Consider the following 19,037-nt stretch of genomic DNA (forward strand, 5'->3'; position numbering starts at 1 on the left):
ACTCACATCTTTCCATGGTTTATCAGGCACTGGTAAGGGAGTATATGGCCCAGCTTGGAATGAGCTCTTGGCTTTCTGGCATGTTGAACACCTTTTGAGGACAACTTAGACACCCCCCATCATTCTTGGCCAGTAGAATTGGTCCTACAATATATCCAGTGTCTTCTGAACCACAAAATGTCCTCCTAAGCCTCCTGAATGCATTTCCCTGATTAACAGATCTCTGTAAGTTCCCCTTGGCACATACATCTTGTTGCCATGAAACAAGAAGCCTTTCTGTAGCAGATACTTATTTCCTTGAATTATATTTCCCTCAGTTTGAGTTATCCATTTTTCAGAGAAATCAGGATCCTCCTTGTACATTTCTTTCATAAACTTAAATCCAAGGACCTTATTCTCTATGACTTATAGCATAGAGTGCCTCCTTGATAATGCATATGCTACCACATTCTGTTTTCCCTAGCTCCTTTTATTTGCTGGAAAATATGAATGATTATAAGAACTCCACCCACTTGGCATGCCCGTGCCTCAATTTGTGTTGGTCATTGATATATTTCAGAGCCTCATGGTCTGAGTGCAACACAAACGTTTTAGGTTTCAAATAGTGGTTCCAATGCATTAGGGCTCTGATGATGGCATAAAAATCTTTATTATAGGTAGAATATTTTAATTTAGTCCCATTTAACGTTTCACTGAAATAGGCCACTGGTTTCTGAGCTTGAATTAAAACTGCTCAAATGCTTACTCCACTAGCATCACATTCTACCTCAAATAATTGATCAAAATCTAGTAGTTTTCAGGGAGTCTCACACATCAGCTTCTTAGTTTTCTCAAAGGACTGTTGAGCACTATTAATCCACTGGAACTCTTCTTTCTCCATACATTCAGTAATGGGTGCAACAACTGAGCTAATTTTTTTGATAAACCTCCTATAAAAGGAAGCCAATCCATGGAATCTCCTGACCACAGTGAATGTCTTAGGGACTGGCCATGACTGAATTGCTAAAGATCTTGTCCTGATCCACTGATACACTACTACTACAGATACGGGCTATAACAACGGTTAAAAACCGTTGTTATATAAAAAAGCGGACGTTGTTAAAGCGTCCGTTGTAAAAGGTTTTAACAATGGTTGGTTTTCTTAAGAAACGCGTTGTGAAAACTATTAACAACGGTTTTAAGTATAAAAAACCATTGTGGAAAGGGTGACTAAATTTTGGTGGGAAAGTTATAACAATGGTTACAGTATAAAAAACCGTTGTTATAACTAAAGACAACGGGTTGTTTCTAAATAACCGTTGTTGTTTGTTTTTAAAAAAAAAATTAAATATTATTAGATGCATGCATAATTACGGCCCGTTATAATTCCTATGCATGCATTGTTACTGCCATCCCTGCATATGAATGGAGAATATATGGAATGAGAAGGGTTATAAGATTTGAAGCAGAGATATGATGGCACAACTTCCTAAACATATATTAATTAAAAAAAAACAACTCAAACGACACATTACTTAGTATAAATACATGCATTATCTCAACCACCATTCCATTATCTCACTATCTCCAAACCCTAACTGCTAAAACAAACTCCAAATCCTAACTGCTAAAACAAACTCCAAACCCTAAATCTTTCAAACAAACTCCAAACTTCATCAACAAAATGAATGATACCATCCGTAAGACTCTTACTATGACCGAGCACAACAATAGTTTCATCCGCCGGTTGCTTCACATCGAGGGCAGTTTCAGGAGCTACCTTGTGGATGCTCGATCCGCACTCAAGGACGCCAAAAAAAAAGGCTTGACAGAGCAGCAGTTGTTGCAGCTATATGACGATATAACAACTGCTGAACGAAACCTCCAAATAGCTAAGGAGGAGAGGATGGATATCATAGAAGAGAATAAGACTCTCTATGGATATCTAAGAATTGCATTTTTATCAATGTAATTCGTTTTTTAATTTATGTATTTATATATATATATATATATATATATATATATATATATATATATATATATATATATATTAATTAATTAAGTTTATCATGCATTATTCCTCTATATCATCTTGCTTCTTCTTTGTTTTATTTTATTTAATTTGTTTTACAAGCTAATAAACGCAGAAAAACAACAGTGACAAAACTAATTAAGCGAATAATACTTAGAGAAATAACATAATGATCGATAAAAACACATGCAAATGAAATAATTAGAAAAAGAAAATAATGACTGAGATGACAAAACCTAAATTGAACCATGCATATTTACCTGATAATTAGAGAAAGTAAGAGACGATGAAACCAACAGTGACGGCGAGATGATAAAGCGACGATGAGAAAGAGAGAAAGAGGGGATGAGAAAGTGTGTGTTTGTGTTGTATTTGTGTTTGTGTATGTTTGTGTTTGTGTTAGGTTTGTGTTTTATGGCTGTGTTTGTGTGGTTTATAGTATGGAAAGTATTGACAATGGTTGTTAAACAAAAACCGTTGTTAAAAAGTATTAACAACGGGTTTAAAAAATAACCGTTGTAATTACTTTTCACTAACTTTGCGCCAATTTTGCGCCAAATTATTAACAACGGGTGTGCATGTTTGACCCGTTGTTAAAACTTATAACAACGGTTATCTAACCATAACCGTTGTAATTAATTTTAGTAAAATTTGTGCCATCCGTTCTACAACGTCTTATGGTGATTTTCATGAATAAGCGTTGTTAAAGGGGCGTTGTAGTTGCCTGGATTTGTAGTAGTGCACCTTTCCCAGATACAATGTGGCCAAGAAAGGTCACCTCTTCAACCATGAAGGTGCACTTTTCTAACTTGCCAAACAACTTCTGTTCCCTAAGAATTTTAAATACCACCCCAAGGTGCCTGATATGCTCCTCCTTGCTGCTGCTCTAAACCAGTATGTCATCAAAGTATACCACAACAAACTGTCCCAAGCATGGCCTCAGCACATCAATCATCAACCTCATGAAGGTGTTGGGTGCATTTCAGAGACCAAATGGCATTACAAGCCACTCATATAACCCATGCTTTGTCTTAAAAGCAGTCTTCCATTTATCTCCTTCCCTGATTCTCACCTGATGGTACCCTTGCCTGATATCAATCTTAGAGAAAATTCTGGCACCACTTAATTCATCAAGTATATCATCTATTCTTGGGATTGGGAACCTATACTTGACAATGCTGTTGTTAATGGCTCTACTGTCAGTACATATTCTCCATGTCCCATCTTTCTTGGGAACAAATAATGCAGGGACTCCACAAGGACTTGAAGATTCCTTGACAAAGCCCTTGCTCATAAGCTCCTCAATTTTGTGTTGTAGTTTCTTGGTGGCTGCTGGATTACTCCTATAAGCAGGCCTGTTAGGTAGCACAAAGCCTGATATAAGATCAATATAGTGCTCAATCTCCCTCAAGGGTGGCAGTCCACTAGGTAGTTCTTTTGGAAACACATCTCTGAACTTATGGATCAAATGTTCAATTTCTGCAGGCAATTCTGAACCCTCCTTCTAAGTCACTTTCTTGGACAACAGGATCAATACAGGTTGGTCCTGTTTCAATTCTTAGATCATGGCAGCCTCAGATAAGAACATCACACCACTAATCTCCTCTAGCATGTTTGGACTTCCATAGTTTCTTTGATTTGGTGGTAAGGGGGTCAAGGTGACCTTCTTACCTTCATGTTTGAAACTGTAAACATTTTCCTTGCCCTGATGAGTTTTATTTCTGTCAAATTCCCATGGCCTCCATAATAGTAGGTGGCAAGCATCCATGAGTACAACATCACATAGCACCTTATCTTTGTACACCTTCCCAATAGAGAATAGAACTAGACTTTGCTTATCAACCTTAACCTCTGCTCCCTTGTTTAACCATCTGAGCCTGTAAGGATTTGGGTGATCCTGTGTCACCAAATTCAGCTTGTTGACCATAGTGATGGAAGCCAAATTGGTACAGCTCCCTCCATCTATGATCAAGTTATAGACCATTCCATGAAATGTGCACCTACTTCTGAAGATCAGGGACCTCTGGTCAGCGTCCAATGGTGCCTGTTGTGAGTACATGACCCTCCATAAGACCAAGCTATGTCCTATGTCAGGGTGAGCCACAACCTGATCTTGGCGTGACCCCTCCTCAGTTTCCATTTCCTCCAAAACTAGGTTCTCTTCCTCCTCATACTCAACCAATCCTTCCCTTTCCCATTCTTCTACTTCCATTGTTGTCAGTGCTCTCTTAGAAGGACAATCCTTCCTAAAGTGGTCATATCCTTGGCACTGAAAGCACTTAATCTTTCCCTCAGTCACAAGTGGGTTGGTTCTCTGGTTCATGGGGGGGGGGGGGGGGTTTCCTTTATCTAGTGTAGGTGGGACAACTGGCTTATGTGTGTTCCCAATCCTGACACCGGCAAATGGTCTGAATGCAGGTCTAGTGGTGGTCTTAGACACTGTAGGCTTAGCCTTTCCCATTTTCTCAACTATTAATGACAAATTAATCACATCATCATAAGACCATAAAGGTTGTATCCTAACCTTTGCAACAATACTCTTATCAAGACCCTCTTGAAACCTAACAATAATCCTTTGCTCAGGTTTTTCAATAATCTCACATTGCAAGGTTAACTACTCAAATTCCCTCAAGTAGGTCTCAATGGGTCTCTCATCTTCCCTAAGCCTAGATAGTTTAATAAAGAGATCCTGAGTAGAATCTTTGGTGATAAATTTACCCAACATTTTTTCTTAAGCTTAGACCAAGACCTAAGTGGTTATTTCCCTTCTCTAAGCCTTTGGTGTTTCAGATTATCAAACCATAGAGAAGCATAGCCCTTTAATTTCAAGACAAAAACTTTAAAGGCCTTAACATCAGTGTATCCTTTATACTCAACGATTTTCTCAATATCCCTAATCCATCTAATAAATCATCAGGATTTAGGCTACCATAAAATTAAGGGATTTATACCTTTAGATGCTCGTCCGTGTGCTCAGAAACCTCCTCCCCAGTCTTGTTGCTTTCTTCAGAGTCTGACTCATATTCATGTAGTGTTTGTCCTCTCCCCACTCCCACAAAGAAGCCTTTGTCTCTTCCCCTTCCTCTCGCAGGTGGTTGTCTTCTTGGATCATAGTTTGGGATCTTCTCCATTACTGTGTGGACAACATTGAGCAGTGTATCGACATTTCTTGCTAGAGTTTCTATCCTGGTTTCAATACCAGTAAGTCTCTCTTCACTCGCGGTTGTTTTTGTGTTTTTGTTGTAGGTAGGGATAATGAACTCACACTTCTCTCAACCAAAGACTAACATAAAGGTGGAATTGTGTTATAACCTGGCCCTGATACCAAATTGTAGTGTATAACCCAAGGACATGACAGAAATGAAGTGATTCTGGCAAGGACTCAGACACAATCTCCTGAATACTGCTAAGTTTATAAATTTGGTAAAAATAGCAAATGACCTGCTAATTCATGAAATTTGGTGACAAATCATTTAACTGAGTAAACTAACTCTGAGTAAATTTTTATTATTTTAGAGACACTCTAAGTATTTTTAAAAGAACTAGTAAAGACTGATTGACAGATGAATTCAGACAGCTTGACACAGGACTGTTGTTTGGGACTGAATAATGACCAACTGATATAATTATCAACTCAAATCTCACAGAATGTTCACATGGAAGCAAGTTAATAATTTGGACAACTTAAATTGAGATTTATTATAGCCAAGCACAGATAAATAACCAACTCAAGCCAACAGGAAAGCCAAACAACCCACAGTCTGAGACAGGATTGAATGAACCTTATCAACAAACTTTGTTCAACATCTACAGTCTAACCACAAGATGTTAACGGGCCTGACTCTTAACTACAGACTAAGCACAAGTTAATGAGGTTTGAAAATGAGAGAAATCTCATATTTAATATTCATCAAAAGCTGCCTGAATGCAGATGGGGTAGAGGTCCTTATATAGGCCTCTCCCTTGGAATTCTGTTACAAAATAACCCTAGAAGTCTTATCTAAGGGCCAAGATTAGTTCTTAGGGTACAAAAAAAGTGATGGAAATATTTTACAAATGATAACAAAATGATTTAAAGCAAACTGAACAAAACAAAAGAAAATTGCAGCTGATAATGACAGGTTGCTCTCCTTGGCTGTTGTGTTGCTTTGGCTGGGAGTATAAGTGTAATACCCAGGATATTTAAGAACGCTGTTGACCGATCTTGTTGACCAAACAGACCTTAGGGATGAATGGGTGAGGGATCAGGCTTGTAACATGAGTTTTATAGGATTGTTTGCTCGACCTAGCTGAGGCTACTCGGCCGAGTATCACCTATACTCGACCGAGTAGAGCCTACTGGACCGAGTGCTCCCGTACTCGACCGAGTATGGCTGCTGTCGACACGTTAGTATAAACGCAAGTTCGCGAGATTCATTTCATTTTTCTCTTTTCCTCGACAGTTTCTCTTTCTCTAACCCTAGCCTATCTCCCTCTCCTATCACCCCATATCTTCACACTCTAATGTATTTAGCCTAAACCTCCACCATGGAAAGGACGGGATTCGCTGGGTAAGGATGGCGTGTGTGGTGGTCGTCTATGTCACCGCCGATGTGTAATGTTAAGATGCTTATTGGAGTCGTGCGTGGCTGTGTGTGGAGGTCTTACATACTTTGTGACGAGGTAGGGTTTTCCTACTCAGTACCGTTGATTGATTAAGATTGTGTTTGTTTCATAAATGTTTTTATCTACTGATCGTCGAAGGTTGGAGGTTGTAGTGGCGGTGGTGATGTGGTCGTGTGGTGACGGATGTTGTGTTGTGACAGCTGTGATGCTGTGGTATATGTGAGTGTGGTGGAGTCACTTGCGGGAGTGACTTCACACCCTGGTTCGCCCTCCGTGGAACCCGCCACGGGAGGGGATGTGCACATTAAGGGACAGGGATGGTTGTCGCTCATTGATGAGCTAGACTAGGTGGAATGGGCTGCGGTCACCCACTGGCGGCGGGGATTACCTGTTGCGATGGGTAATCTGGCAGGGCTACACCCTTCGGGGTGTAGTCGGTTATTGTGCGAGATCGAGAGACTGGGATAGAGGATGATCAGCTGTTTACATTGTTGACCTGTCTTACATTTGATTAGTCAGTACTGACCCCTTGTTGTTTTGTGGTGTCTGCGGTGATCCATTCGGGGATGGTGAGCAGTTGGCTTAGCAGGTACTGTTGATTGTGGCTGCTAGGATTGGAGGGATCGAGTCATCATGCTACCAGTCTAGAGATGCAGTGTCATGAGTGTTGTAGTTGTACCTTTATTATAAAGAGTTTATATTGAGTTGAGTTGTATGAGGCACATTAATATTATACGATTGTTCTTTTATTGTCTAATTTGATCTACCTCCTCGGGAAACCGAGATGGTGACACCGTCATACACTGGGATGGTCCTTGGTAAGGCGTCCGGGTGTGCGGGGTGTTACAAAGTGGTATTAGAGCCGACGATTTTGGAACCTGAACCAATGAATCTAATGAATATAGGGTGTCAATTAAAATGAACCTGGTATATGTACGTTGGGAGCCCCAACCGATGCTAGATTTTGGGTGAGTAGGCGCCCTCATTTCAAAATCACGGCCCCATCGGACTTAAGCCAGACACGGGAAAAAGGGTAGTGAGAGTCGTTGATTGCTTAGTGATGATTGTTGTGTGTATCTATGTTTATAAAGACATGTGTCAAGGGGTATGTGTGGAAAATTTTGAAGTGGGTGATGGAATTGTGGCGATGTGCGACCAGTGGTAAGATTAATCAAGTTGTTTCACGATGAATGTGTTGAGTGTTGAATTGCTGTCTTGTAATGTGATTAAGGTGTATACATGGTGGGTAGCGGAATTTGAGATGATGTGATATAAGAGCTAAATCTTGCAGGTACCGTAATGAAACTGCTGAGTATGCTATAAGGATAGGGAGTAATAGTTCATGGCATAGTGAGGAATGGAGGTAGAAGTGATGATCGTTCTGATAGTGGATGTACAAAAATACGTGTTGTTATGTGTTATGTGGTAGAAATCAGCTTTAATAGTGACGAGCCGATTGCACGGAACTCCGAACGATATTATTTATTTTGCAGGAACAATGAAAATTTATGATTTCCTCTTCACTTTTGGAAAACTCGACCGAGTAGGTGACTGTACTCGGCCAAGTAGACCATACTCGGCCAAGTATCCAGCTACGCAACCGAGTATCCGTTTGGTGAAAATAGCAATCGCTTCTGTTCTTAAAAAATTCGACCGAGCAAGAAGGATACTCGACCGAGTAGTCTACACTCGGCCGAGTATGCCTACATACTCGACCGAGTAGTCGACACTCGGTCGAGTATGCCCAATACTCGACCAAGTATTGCTGTAGCAAAACTTATACGGGTTATACAAAAACCCTATTTTCGTCTCATTCTTTCTTAATTCCGCCTTCCATCTTCGCTTTCCCTTCTCTCTAAAAACTCCATATCCTTCCTTTCTCAAGCTTTTGGGTAAAACCTTGGTGTTCCACTTGCTCTTGCTTGCCCCAAATCAGTTTAAGGTAAGAATTAAACTTAATTTCCTCATTTGTTTTCAAAATTATGGTATAATTTCATGCTAAATTTAGAATTTTCTTTGTAAAACAACTGAAATTTAGTCTCCAACTTACTGATTCTTAGATTTAATTATATGTAGACCTTGTGTATGCCCTTGTTTAAGCGATTTCATGGTTTAAAATTCAATCTCTGAATTCTAGGGTTACCAACAATGAAACTCTCTTTGTTGTTGATGGTTATTCTTTAATTTGAAACAACTTAAAGCTTGTAACTATATAAGTGGTAAGGTAATTGGTGATTTTCTGATAATTTGTCTTAAAAAGATCGTTCCAAAATCGATATACAATTGAAAACAGTCCGTCTTTTGCGCTAAGAATTTTTGTGTTAATCCCTTGTTAAAGATTGTTCTCTTGCAGTATGGTGAAAACCAGAGGCTCACCCAACACAAGAACTCGTGCTAATGTCCAGCTTGAGGCTGGTCAGTCAAGCAGTGAACCTGTCGTTCCACCGGTGGAGGCACATCCATCGGTAATATTCTCTGATTTCAATCATCGTAAGGCTTTTGTGGCTCTTATGCGTCGTCCTTTTCGTCCCACCCGCTGTGTTAATCCTGGTATCCTTGAGACTTTAGGGATCAAAGAGGACATATTTCATATCTTTCGGATTTTGGGTATGGAGGGGTTGTATCATCTGAGGAAGAAATCCTACCCCCACCTGACCTTGGAGTTTTTGAGCTCTTTTGTTTATGATAAGAAGGGAAAGACTGATTCTTTTCCTCTCATGAATGAAGATCATGAGCTTACCCTAGATGAGTTTGCTTATCATTTGGGTCTAAAGGCCGAGGGGGAGGGGTACCTTAGTGATGTGGCTAAGAATAGTGGTGCACCTCTTTACCTTCCATATTTGACTGGCAGACCTGCCCCTAGTGCCAGTGCCATGCTGATTAATGATGTGCAGCACGTTTCCCTTCGTATGTTTCTGAGGATGTTGACCAGTTTACTGTACTCGAGAGATGACGTGAGCAAGCTCAATTCTCACGAAGTCATGCTCCTTATGTCTTACCTTAACCTACACCGTCAGAAACCGTTTTACTACAGTGCTCCTGGTGTAGTGTGCTCTAGTCTTGAGCGCATGGCACAGTCCGAGACCCGACACATTGCTTGCGGGGTCATAGTGACCCGCCTAGCTCAGCGCCTGACAGATTTTGAGGCCCCACCTCCTGAGGGGAATGAGTATGTAGAGATTGTGCCTACCATGGACGCTCAGTATTGGCGTCAGAACAGATGGTTGAGGAAGATGGATGACGGGTCTTATGCCTGGAGGGTGAGGGGATCTATGTGGATGGTACTTCCGGACCCAGCCCATCTCCCTGTTGTTGATCATTTGGCTGAGTGGGAGACTTGTGCCATTCCTGCACCTCGAGCCCCGCACCTACCCGATTGACCCACGGATTCTCTTGGACCTACCCGAGCCTCCACCGTGCCCGAGGGCCGATCGCACCTCCCCCACCTCGGGAGCGCCGTGGGGTGAGGCAGTCTAGGGCAGACCCGGTTGTACCTGAGCCCTTTTACTCTGCCCCTGACTCCTATCCTTACCACCCTTACCAGTACTCGCCCTACCCCACAGTGCATGACCCCAGGATGCAGCCGCATGACCTGGCTGAGCAGATCTCCTCTACTTTGGTGCTCCGTAACCTGCATGAGATGACCCTTAACCAGGGCATAGGAACACAGCTAGCACAGCCTGTCTGGTGGAGGGGATCGGGAGTGGATACGGGAGTATTCCACAGCTATGGAGTTGACCCGAGTTACTGGAGACCTCCGGAGGAGACTCAGTTTGGCTACCTTGCGGGACCGTGGGGAGCCAACTTTGGTGGTCAGCTAGGAGGGGATTACTCAGCAGCAGCAGGCTTTCCAGGAGCAGGGAGTTCAGGTGCAGGTACTTCAGGTGCAGGTGGTGATGATGACATGGAGGAGGGTCCTCGTTATTGATCTTGTGTTGTTAGGTTGTTTGGTTTGATTTCTTTGATGTTGGATTTATTTCGTTTGTGTTGGATTTATTACTTCTTATTGGGATGTTGCTTTTGGGATTTATTATCTACTGTTGGATGACTGTACTCAGCCATAAGGCCGTTAATTACTTTATTTATCGTGTGGAGACGAGTTGGATTCCGTTATGTTAGCGATTAGTTGTGTTTAATATTGCTCGGAAGAGTTTGATGCAGGTTGATTGTGAATACTCTATGTGATGTCGTTAAAATGCTCTCTGGCTGTCATAACTCGACCGAGTATAGTTACTACTCGACCGAGTAGAGCTTACTCGGCCGAGTATACAAATATACTCGACCGAGTAGAGCTTACTCGACCGAGTAGCCTCTCATACTCGGCCGATTATTGGTGACATGGAGACCCTGGTGTGTAATAGCTACGTGAATTGCATGATTTATGTGAATAATTATATGAAGGAGTCTGTTAGTGCCTTATTTTGCTATTTTATACAATAAGTTGTTCAAAAGATTGATTATGATTATGTCACAGGTACGTGATTGTTGCGATAACCTATTAAATTGTGAATGTTTCGTTATATAACATTGATTGGTATTCAAGAATTTAATCGTTCAGGAGGAATACCCGAGTCTTTAAATAATATAGAAAGATAATACAATGCCCATACATTGTTGTAGCTGTCACCAGTCTTAGTCGTGTATATGTTTGATTACGGTGATAATCGCCTCAATTGGTCATGGATAATGCTGCTATCTTTTGTTAACCCCATATTATTTATATATACTACTTAGTTGCTGAAATATTCTGTCTTTACAAGTCGCAAACGTGTAATGTCATAAAATAAGTTGTGCTACAAGAGTTTATGAGTAATGTCTTGTGTGTGTTGGCTTTGGGCACGGGAAGTGGCTAGTGGTGAACTTCGGGGACGAAGTTCCTTTAAGAGGAGAAGAGTAATGTCGCGGAAATACATATTTAATTATGCCTATAATATTTGGAATCACAGGTATGTTATGCATGTTAGCATTCGGAATTACATTTATGTTTCCTTAAAGTTGTATCCATGTTGTACTCAAGTAATATGAAGATTATACTTTGCACGAGTGTCTCAATTCAATTCATGTGATATTTGGTATAGGTGTACGGAATGTGGTGGTTGAGTACTGTTTTTGAGTATTGTTTTGCATTTGTGTATGGTTGCTAGTCGTGGTGTCACTTTTAACAAAAGAGTGCATATGAATTCATTAATTTTCGTAAGTATATGTGAAAGTTGGTGATTAGTATTGTTTGGAAGAGTAGCTGTGTTAGGTGATTGTTGTGTGAGTAATGTGGTATGTCGGTGATGTCAGGATGGTGTGAGTGGTGCGCCTTTGTGTAAGTAGTTAGTGTCACAGTGCGTAAACCCTGAGGGGAGTGGCGTGCGGGCTGAACTTCGGGGACGAAGTTCTTTTTAAGGGGGGAAGACTGTAATACCCAGGATATTTAAGAACGCTGTTGACCGATCTTGTTGACCAAACAGACCTTAGGGATGAATGGGTGAGGGATCAGGCTTGTAACATGAGTTTTATAGGATTGTTTGCTCGACCTAGCTGAGGCTACTCGGCTGAGTATCACTTATACTTGACCGAGTAGAGCCTACTCGACCGAGTACTCCCGTACTCGACCGAGTATGGCTGCTGTCGACACGTTAGTATAAACGCAAGTTCGCGAGATTCATTTCATTTTTCTCTTTTCCTCAACAGTTTCTCTTTCTCTAACCCTAGCCTATCTCCCTCTCCTATCACCCCATATCTTCACACTCTAATGTATTTAGCCTAAACCTCCACCATGGAAAGGACGGGATTCGCTGGGGAAGGATGACGTGTGTGGTGGTCGTCTATGTCACCGCCGATGTGTAATGTTAGGATGCTTATTGGAGTCGTGCGTGGCTGTGTGTGGAGGTCTTACATGCTTTGCGACGAGGTGGGGTTTTTCTACTCAGTACTGTTAATTGATTAAGATTGTGTTTGTTTTATAAATGTTGTTATCTGCTGATCGTCGAAGGTTGGGGGTTGTAGTGGCGGTGGTGATGTGGTCGTGTGGTGACGGATGTTGTGTTGTGACAGTTGTGATGCTGTGGTATGTGTGAGTGTGGTGGAGTCACTTGCGGGAGTGGCTTCACACCCTGGTTCGCCCTCCGTGGAACCCGCCACGGGAGGGGATGTGCACATTAAGGGACAGGGATGGTTGTCGCTCGTCGATGAGCTGGACTAGGTGGGATGGGATGCGGTCACCCACTGGCGGCGAGGATTACCTGTTGTGATGGGTAATCTGGCAGGGCTACACCCTTCGGGGTGTAGTCGGTCACAGTGCGAGATCGAGAGACTGGGATAGAGGATGATCAGCTGTTTACATTGTTGACCTGTCTTACATTTGATTAGTCGATCGACCCCGTGTTGTTTTGTGGTGTCTGCGGTGATCCATTCGGGGATGGTGAGTAGTTGGCTTAGCAGGTACTGTTGATTGTGGCTGCTAGGATTGGAGGGATCGAGTCATCACGCTACCAGTCTAGAGATTCAGTGTCATGAGTGTTGTAGTTGTACCTTTATTATAAAGACTTTATATTGAGTTGAGTTGTATAAGGCACATTAATATTATACGATTGTTCTTTTATTGTCTAATTTGATCTACCTCCTCGGGAAACTGAGATGGTGACACCGTCATACACTGGGATGGTCATTGGTAAGGCATCCGGGTGTGCGGGGGTGTTACAATAAGGACGGATTGATGAAGTTGGTGCTTTGAGTTTAGCTCTAGGTGACATCTGAAATATGGAGAGTCAACAAAAAGGACCTTAGCATCAGTTCTTCCCTTGTTTAGCCAGAAATGGCAATCTGCTTTGTGCTTTATGTCACTATCTGCAACTTGTCTTTCAGCTTGGTTTTCTGTTGGATGCAGTGTGAATTAAGCGTGAGTCCCTATGACTTTTCTGAGCTTAGTTGATCAAAATTTCAGCCGGCCAAGGTGGCAGCTGGTGTTTGTGCTTGTACTAATACTTGTGACCTCCCAAAGCAGGCCTGGCAGTGGCTATTATTAGGGCAGTATGGTTAGGATTGTGGCCAGGTTCCTGATCAATGTTGGCCTGATCCATGGCACCTGCTCCAGCTACGTATTTAAAACGCCTATAAAAAAATCTACAATTAAAAAAAAAAAACTCCAACGTTCATATTTTTTGGAGATCTATAAATAGAGGCTAATTTTGCTATATATTTCCACCCACTTTAATTTTTCTCATTTTCTCTCAAATTAATCTTTTGTATATAACAAATCTTATAAAAAAACTCTACAAAAAAACCCAAAAATTGCACATAAATATTCTTTTGGGTTTTTCTATAAGGTACCCCTATGTTTGTAAGTTTTCTACATGATACTCCTATAATAAAAACATCATTGATACCCTTTATGTTTTTTATTAACTAATCACTGTGACCTTACTTTTAAGATTCCGTCAATTTCTGTTATTTTCTTATTAAGCTGCTAATGTGTAATTTGTTGCTCTTTAGTCTCAACCATTCATCATTTCACTCCTCTCTATCCCTTACAATTTTCCCTCCAACATATTGTTTACTCCTAACTGGAAACTTTAATCTGTGCATTCTTCCCCTCTTCCAAATTGCCCCCTACATTTTATTCTCCCTCTCTCCTTTGTTTTTTGCATTTCCAATAAAACATTTGAACCACTGCAAAATAAGAACTAATGCATCTTAACCTAACTAAATTCATTAGGTGAGTAGAATGAGAATTAGCTAATGGCACAAATTCACCTGATAAAGCATTTAGCGAATGCCCTATAGTGCTTTCTTCACCCGCAAGAAGTTCATCTGCAAGATGTAGCTAATAGCACAATTCATATGCACTCATGCACATATTACTTATGGAGTACATAAGACCACAACCCAATTAAAGCACATGAAGTGGAAAAAAGATGATTTGAAAATTTTTGGATATTTGGATTTCGTATGAATATCAGCTTTACAATACTTTGAAATTCGATCCCATATTTCATATTTATGCTTTTTATATTACTCCTACTGTTGAGACCAAAATACCATTTGGATGTCAAAGGTAATTTGAAAACTATCGTCTTCTGAAAGTCTGGTAGAAACATCTTTATGGAAACACCTTGTCAGGAATTCTGACTATTATTTAATCAGCATTCACACCAGGCCTTTAGCTAATCATCGCATACATAGCATCTGAAATATATTGATTTGTTACCAGCATGTTGTGAAGAACAATAATATAAGGCCTACAAGTTTCTCCCTAACATCAGAATTAATGGCTTCTTGAACAAAAACATCGACATTAGAAGAAGCCACTTTAAGACATGAAAATTGGAAAATCTATTATGCAAAATCAAAACTTTCAAACTGAACAACATATTTCAATCAACAGATAACCCCAAACTTTCAAAATAAAGGTTGTATAAAGTTTGATTATAAAATAAAAAGAAAAGTTGGAGATGATGAAAAGGAAAAATAAAAAGATTGTACAACAAATAAACATGAAAATTAAACTAGGGAAGATGAACATACCTTTTTGGTTACCGAGTGCAGATAAAGAAGAAGCGAGATAAGGGTTTTATCAAACAAAGTCGGAGATGAAAAGAAAAAAAAAGATGAGCATAGATGGTAGAAAATGGAACCAGAGGAAAAAGAAGATGGAGGTTTTTTTTTCAAATATAGTCGTACAGTAAAGAAAACTCCAAGTCGTGGCCACTTACTTGCCCTATCACTGGACTGCTTATGTGTCACCAAATCAGCATTTAACAGAGGAATTACGAAAAATTTGACGGAAAACACTAATAAGGTCACGGTGATTAGTTAATGAAAAATATTAAGGGTACCACATACGGAGTATGTTTTTAAAAGCACTAGTTGTTGCACCGCGCCCTATCGAACGCGGTGCCCCAATTTCGTGGAATTGTAAGCGGAATTAGGTTGGTAGTGTGATGGTTAATGATTGTCACTATGTCTGATTTAACTTATTTTTGCTAGGTTTTTTTCCCTACAGGAAAGCTACAATCAATAAAATCAACGACAGTGGTAAGCTATAACTCGCCATAGTTCAAACGTTGTATGTCGTCATTTAAGTCTCCGAAACTAAAAAATAGACAAATCAACATATCAAGGAAATATGTCGTTTTTTTCTCAATTTGCAACAACAAATCAGCAGTTAGCCACAACCCTGTTATAATACTATTTATAACAAAACCAATTCAATTCATTAGTGTTACATAGCAAGTTGGCTTACTTGCCTCTGTTAAACACTTTAGTGTTTCCCCACTGACATCGTTGCATATGTACTCGAGTTTGTAATCACTATTCTAGCATTTCACTAATTCAATTGTATCTCTCGGCAACACCTTAAAACTGTACAATTTAGTCAAAGTAACTTACACGCTGACTACGTTGCTGTCAACACTGGCTCCCCCGTCAGAATTATCTATAGCCACCGAAATGAGCTCCCCACCATTGAAAGTATATGCAGCCTATACGCATTAAGAAATCAGTCGATGGCAGCATTAACTTCCAAAGTACTGTACAAATATAGACTGTGAATACAAGTATTCTTACAGAAAGGACACTTCAGTCTTCACAACTGATTTATGTAATCCGGAATAACTTCTCTTCAGAATGATACAAGTACTTGTATAGTTTTGGACATTTATTGGTACACATTATGCTTATAGTTCCCTTTACTAGTTCTATTTTTTTCGTCTAACTCTATATTTGTTACAACATGGACATATAAAGGCATCCTTTAGCAAGTCTTTAATGGTCCTAAGTCCCCATCATTTTCTATTGGTTGTTTGAAAAACCTGACAAATAGATAACATTTAAAGTTGGGAATCACGTATCACATAATCATACAACTAAAATTCCTGGCTGAGGAAGTAATGCCTGTTTTTAGTACTTCACCTTAGCTTCTTTGCAGCAACGCCGACGTCAATCTGTCGACAGTAGGGAAGACAACATTTTTCTGAGATCATCCTAAAGTAAGGAAACATGCAGATGTCATTTTTTTTATTTTTTTGATAAAAAAAATGATATTAAAAACAGGAAAATAGGAGTCCCAAGCCCCGAAAATCCGATCTAAAATCTCCAACTTTTACCCATTTGCTATGTTGCATACGAATCGAGGAACGTCGTGCTTGAGTCCCAGCTGAATAGTTTATATTTGGCAGCATTGATAGTTTGCGACGATCATAGAGCTACAAAATCCAGATGTAAGGCATAAATAAACATCAAACAATCGGCATTATGAAAGAAATGCGCATAAGGTGAATCGAATGTGAAGTAAAAACATATAGATAAAATGGATGGTGGCAATCCAAACTTACTTTCGACATTTTTAGGCAGTAGTACAAATGCGTAAAATCAAGATTCTCAGTGCCAAAGCAAGCCAGTGCCTATTTGAGCAAACATCAAGCATCAATGCATCCCTTGATTCCTTATTCAAATTTGTTGAGGGTTGATGATGTATCAGGCAGAGAAAACAGAAGCCCGTGTTAATCTGAACAAATGTCAAGCTTTAATACATCCTATGATTCCTTACTCAAATTTTGGTCACAACGTATCTATCAGAGCATCTGCAACCTTTTCTCTATTTCACATTTTAACAAGAAATTACAAACATAAGCATGCAGGAGCCATAAATTTCATGTCGTCTGTAATCTGGATCTGAAGTCTACATTTCTACCATCTCTAATGGAAAATGACTCTAGATAATTGGTTTATAAACCAACTAAAATATAAAGAAATGGTAAAAGCTAATATCAAGTGGATAAATATCAGCGACACCCAATAATTTGACAGATACGTTGGATTTCCTCTATGGTATTGGTCAGTAACAAAAGAATTGCATATAAACCACTTAATTGCTATAGAGGGTAATTTTTATAGGAAATACTCTAATCTCCAAAACAATTACAATTGATTGATAAGAAATGATAGCGACAAAGAGATAGATATGTGTTCTCCGATAAAGTTTCAAGGAAAATCGTTTACAAAGCAAGCAAACAACTACACTATAGACTGGTTTCTGCATGTTGGTCCTTGATTTCTTCTTTCTAGGACAACCGCATCCTATTCTATCCTTCTGTTCTTGGATAAAACATCTCATAATAAGACCATTATAGTAATGTTCTATTATTGAATGGAACGCCTAATTTATTCCTTGGGATGTTGAAATCTCTCACCTGGCCCTCTCAATGTTGTAAGAAGCTTGTCAAACCAGACCATAACAGAAGAAGGTGGGTGAAGCAAAATAAACGCCATCTCAATGTTGTTCATGTTACTTAGTGGCTCATTTCTTTCTGAGACGGCTTACCATATCCAACTTGGAACTTTTCTAGTCAATCTCCCCCCTCTTCCTCCTCCTCCTCCTCCTCCTCCTCCTCCTCCTCCTCTTCCTCCCCCTTCCCCCTCCCCTTCCCTTGGCAAATATTTCAATTCATATGTATCAAGTTAATACAAATGCATGAACAAATAAGATTTAAACTTCTGAAGATATTAAAGTATTAAAGATAATTGAGAAGGTAAATTGACTAACCAAAAAGCAAAAGATCAGCATAAGGGCCAATCTCATCATGCTTCGCCCTTCAGACCACACAGGAAGAAAAAGATTAATCAACATGCCCTTCAAACCAACTTGTAAAAAAAGAGCTCACATAATCCACGAACTCCTTTTGTTAAAAAAAACAAATAGTAGAATGTAGTAATTGGTTAAATATATGCTCACCTGATTGGTCTATCTCTAAGACAAGTATAGTTTGCCTTTACTAGCATCATTGGACCCAAAAGTCCTATGTTCCATGTCTCAAGATGTCCTCCCACATTTTTCACGAATCAAATAATTTTTATATTTTTTCTTCACATCCAAACTCTTATATTGCCTATCTAGCAATTTCCCTTTGGCAAAAATATACATCATTTTTAACACTGCCTCTTTAGCAAAAAAAAAAAATCAAATTAAAATGAAAAATAAAGAGTAACTGAAATGGCGATACAGGGGCACTTCTCAAGCCTTCGGCGTCATACCAGTGCCTAAACTGTAGTAGAAAGAACGTGACATGTACTGAAAAGAGTCGACAGAACGTGACATGTATTAAATCAACCCACTATCCTCTTATAAGACGCTTTATATCACCTAATATTCTAACAAGATTTTAAGTCAATACCTTGATAGGCTCTTGGATGAAGAGAACCGTAATCAACATGAAAAAAAGCTCCTCAGCAACCCCTTTGTAAAAACCCATTAATTAGATCAATCTAAAATCAAACAAATTCCAAACAAAACCTTATTATTTATACGAGCACCAAATTAGGTGATTTGAAAAGAAAGATCAAATTTTGAGATCAAATAAATATAAAGGGGATAAATGGTAAATATGATAATTAAAGCATGAAAAATGTGTAAAATAAAATGTACCTGAGATTT

General features: G+C 39.7%; 1 protein-coding gene across 1 annotated transcript; it reads right to left on the reverse strand.

Annotated features, from left to right (window-relative positions):
- Nucleotides 1-796: 796 nt before the first annotated feature.
- On the reverse strand, nt 797-5,142 carry LOC141607333 (uncharacterized). Its single transcript, XM_074426688.1, has 6 exons — nt 4,963-5,142; nt 3,683-4,625; nt 3,509-3,557; nt 3,015-3,462; nt 2,736-2,897; nt 797-1,051 (listed from the first exon to the last, which is right to left on the reverse strand). Exons 1-6 carry the CDS (start codon nt 5,140-5,142, stop codon nt 797-799), a joined length of 2,037 nt encoding a protein of 678 aa, XP_074282789.1.
- Nucleotides 5,143-19,037: the final 13,895 nt, after the last annotated feature.

The sequence above is a fragment of the Silene latifolia genome, chromosome 10, assembly GCF_048544455.1.
Source record: "Silene latifolia isolate original U9 population chromosome 10, ASM4854445v1, whole genome shotgun sequence".
Classification (NCBI taxonomy): Eukaryota; Viridiplantae; Streptophyta; class Magnoliopsida; order Caryophyllales; family Caryophyllaceae; genus Silene; species Silene latifolia.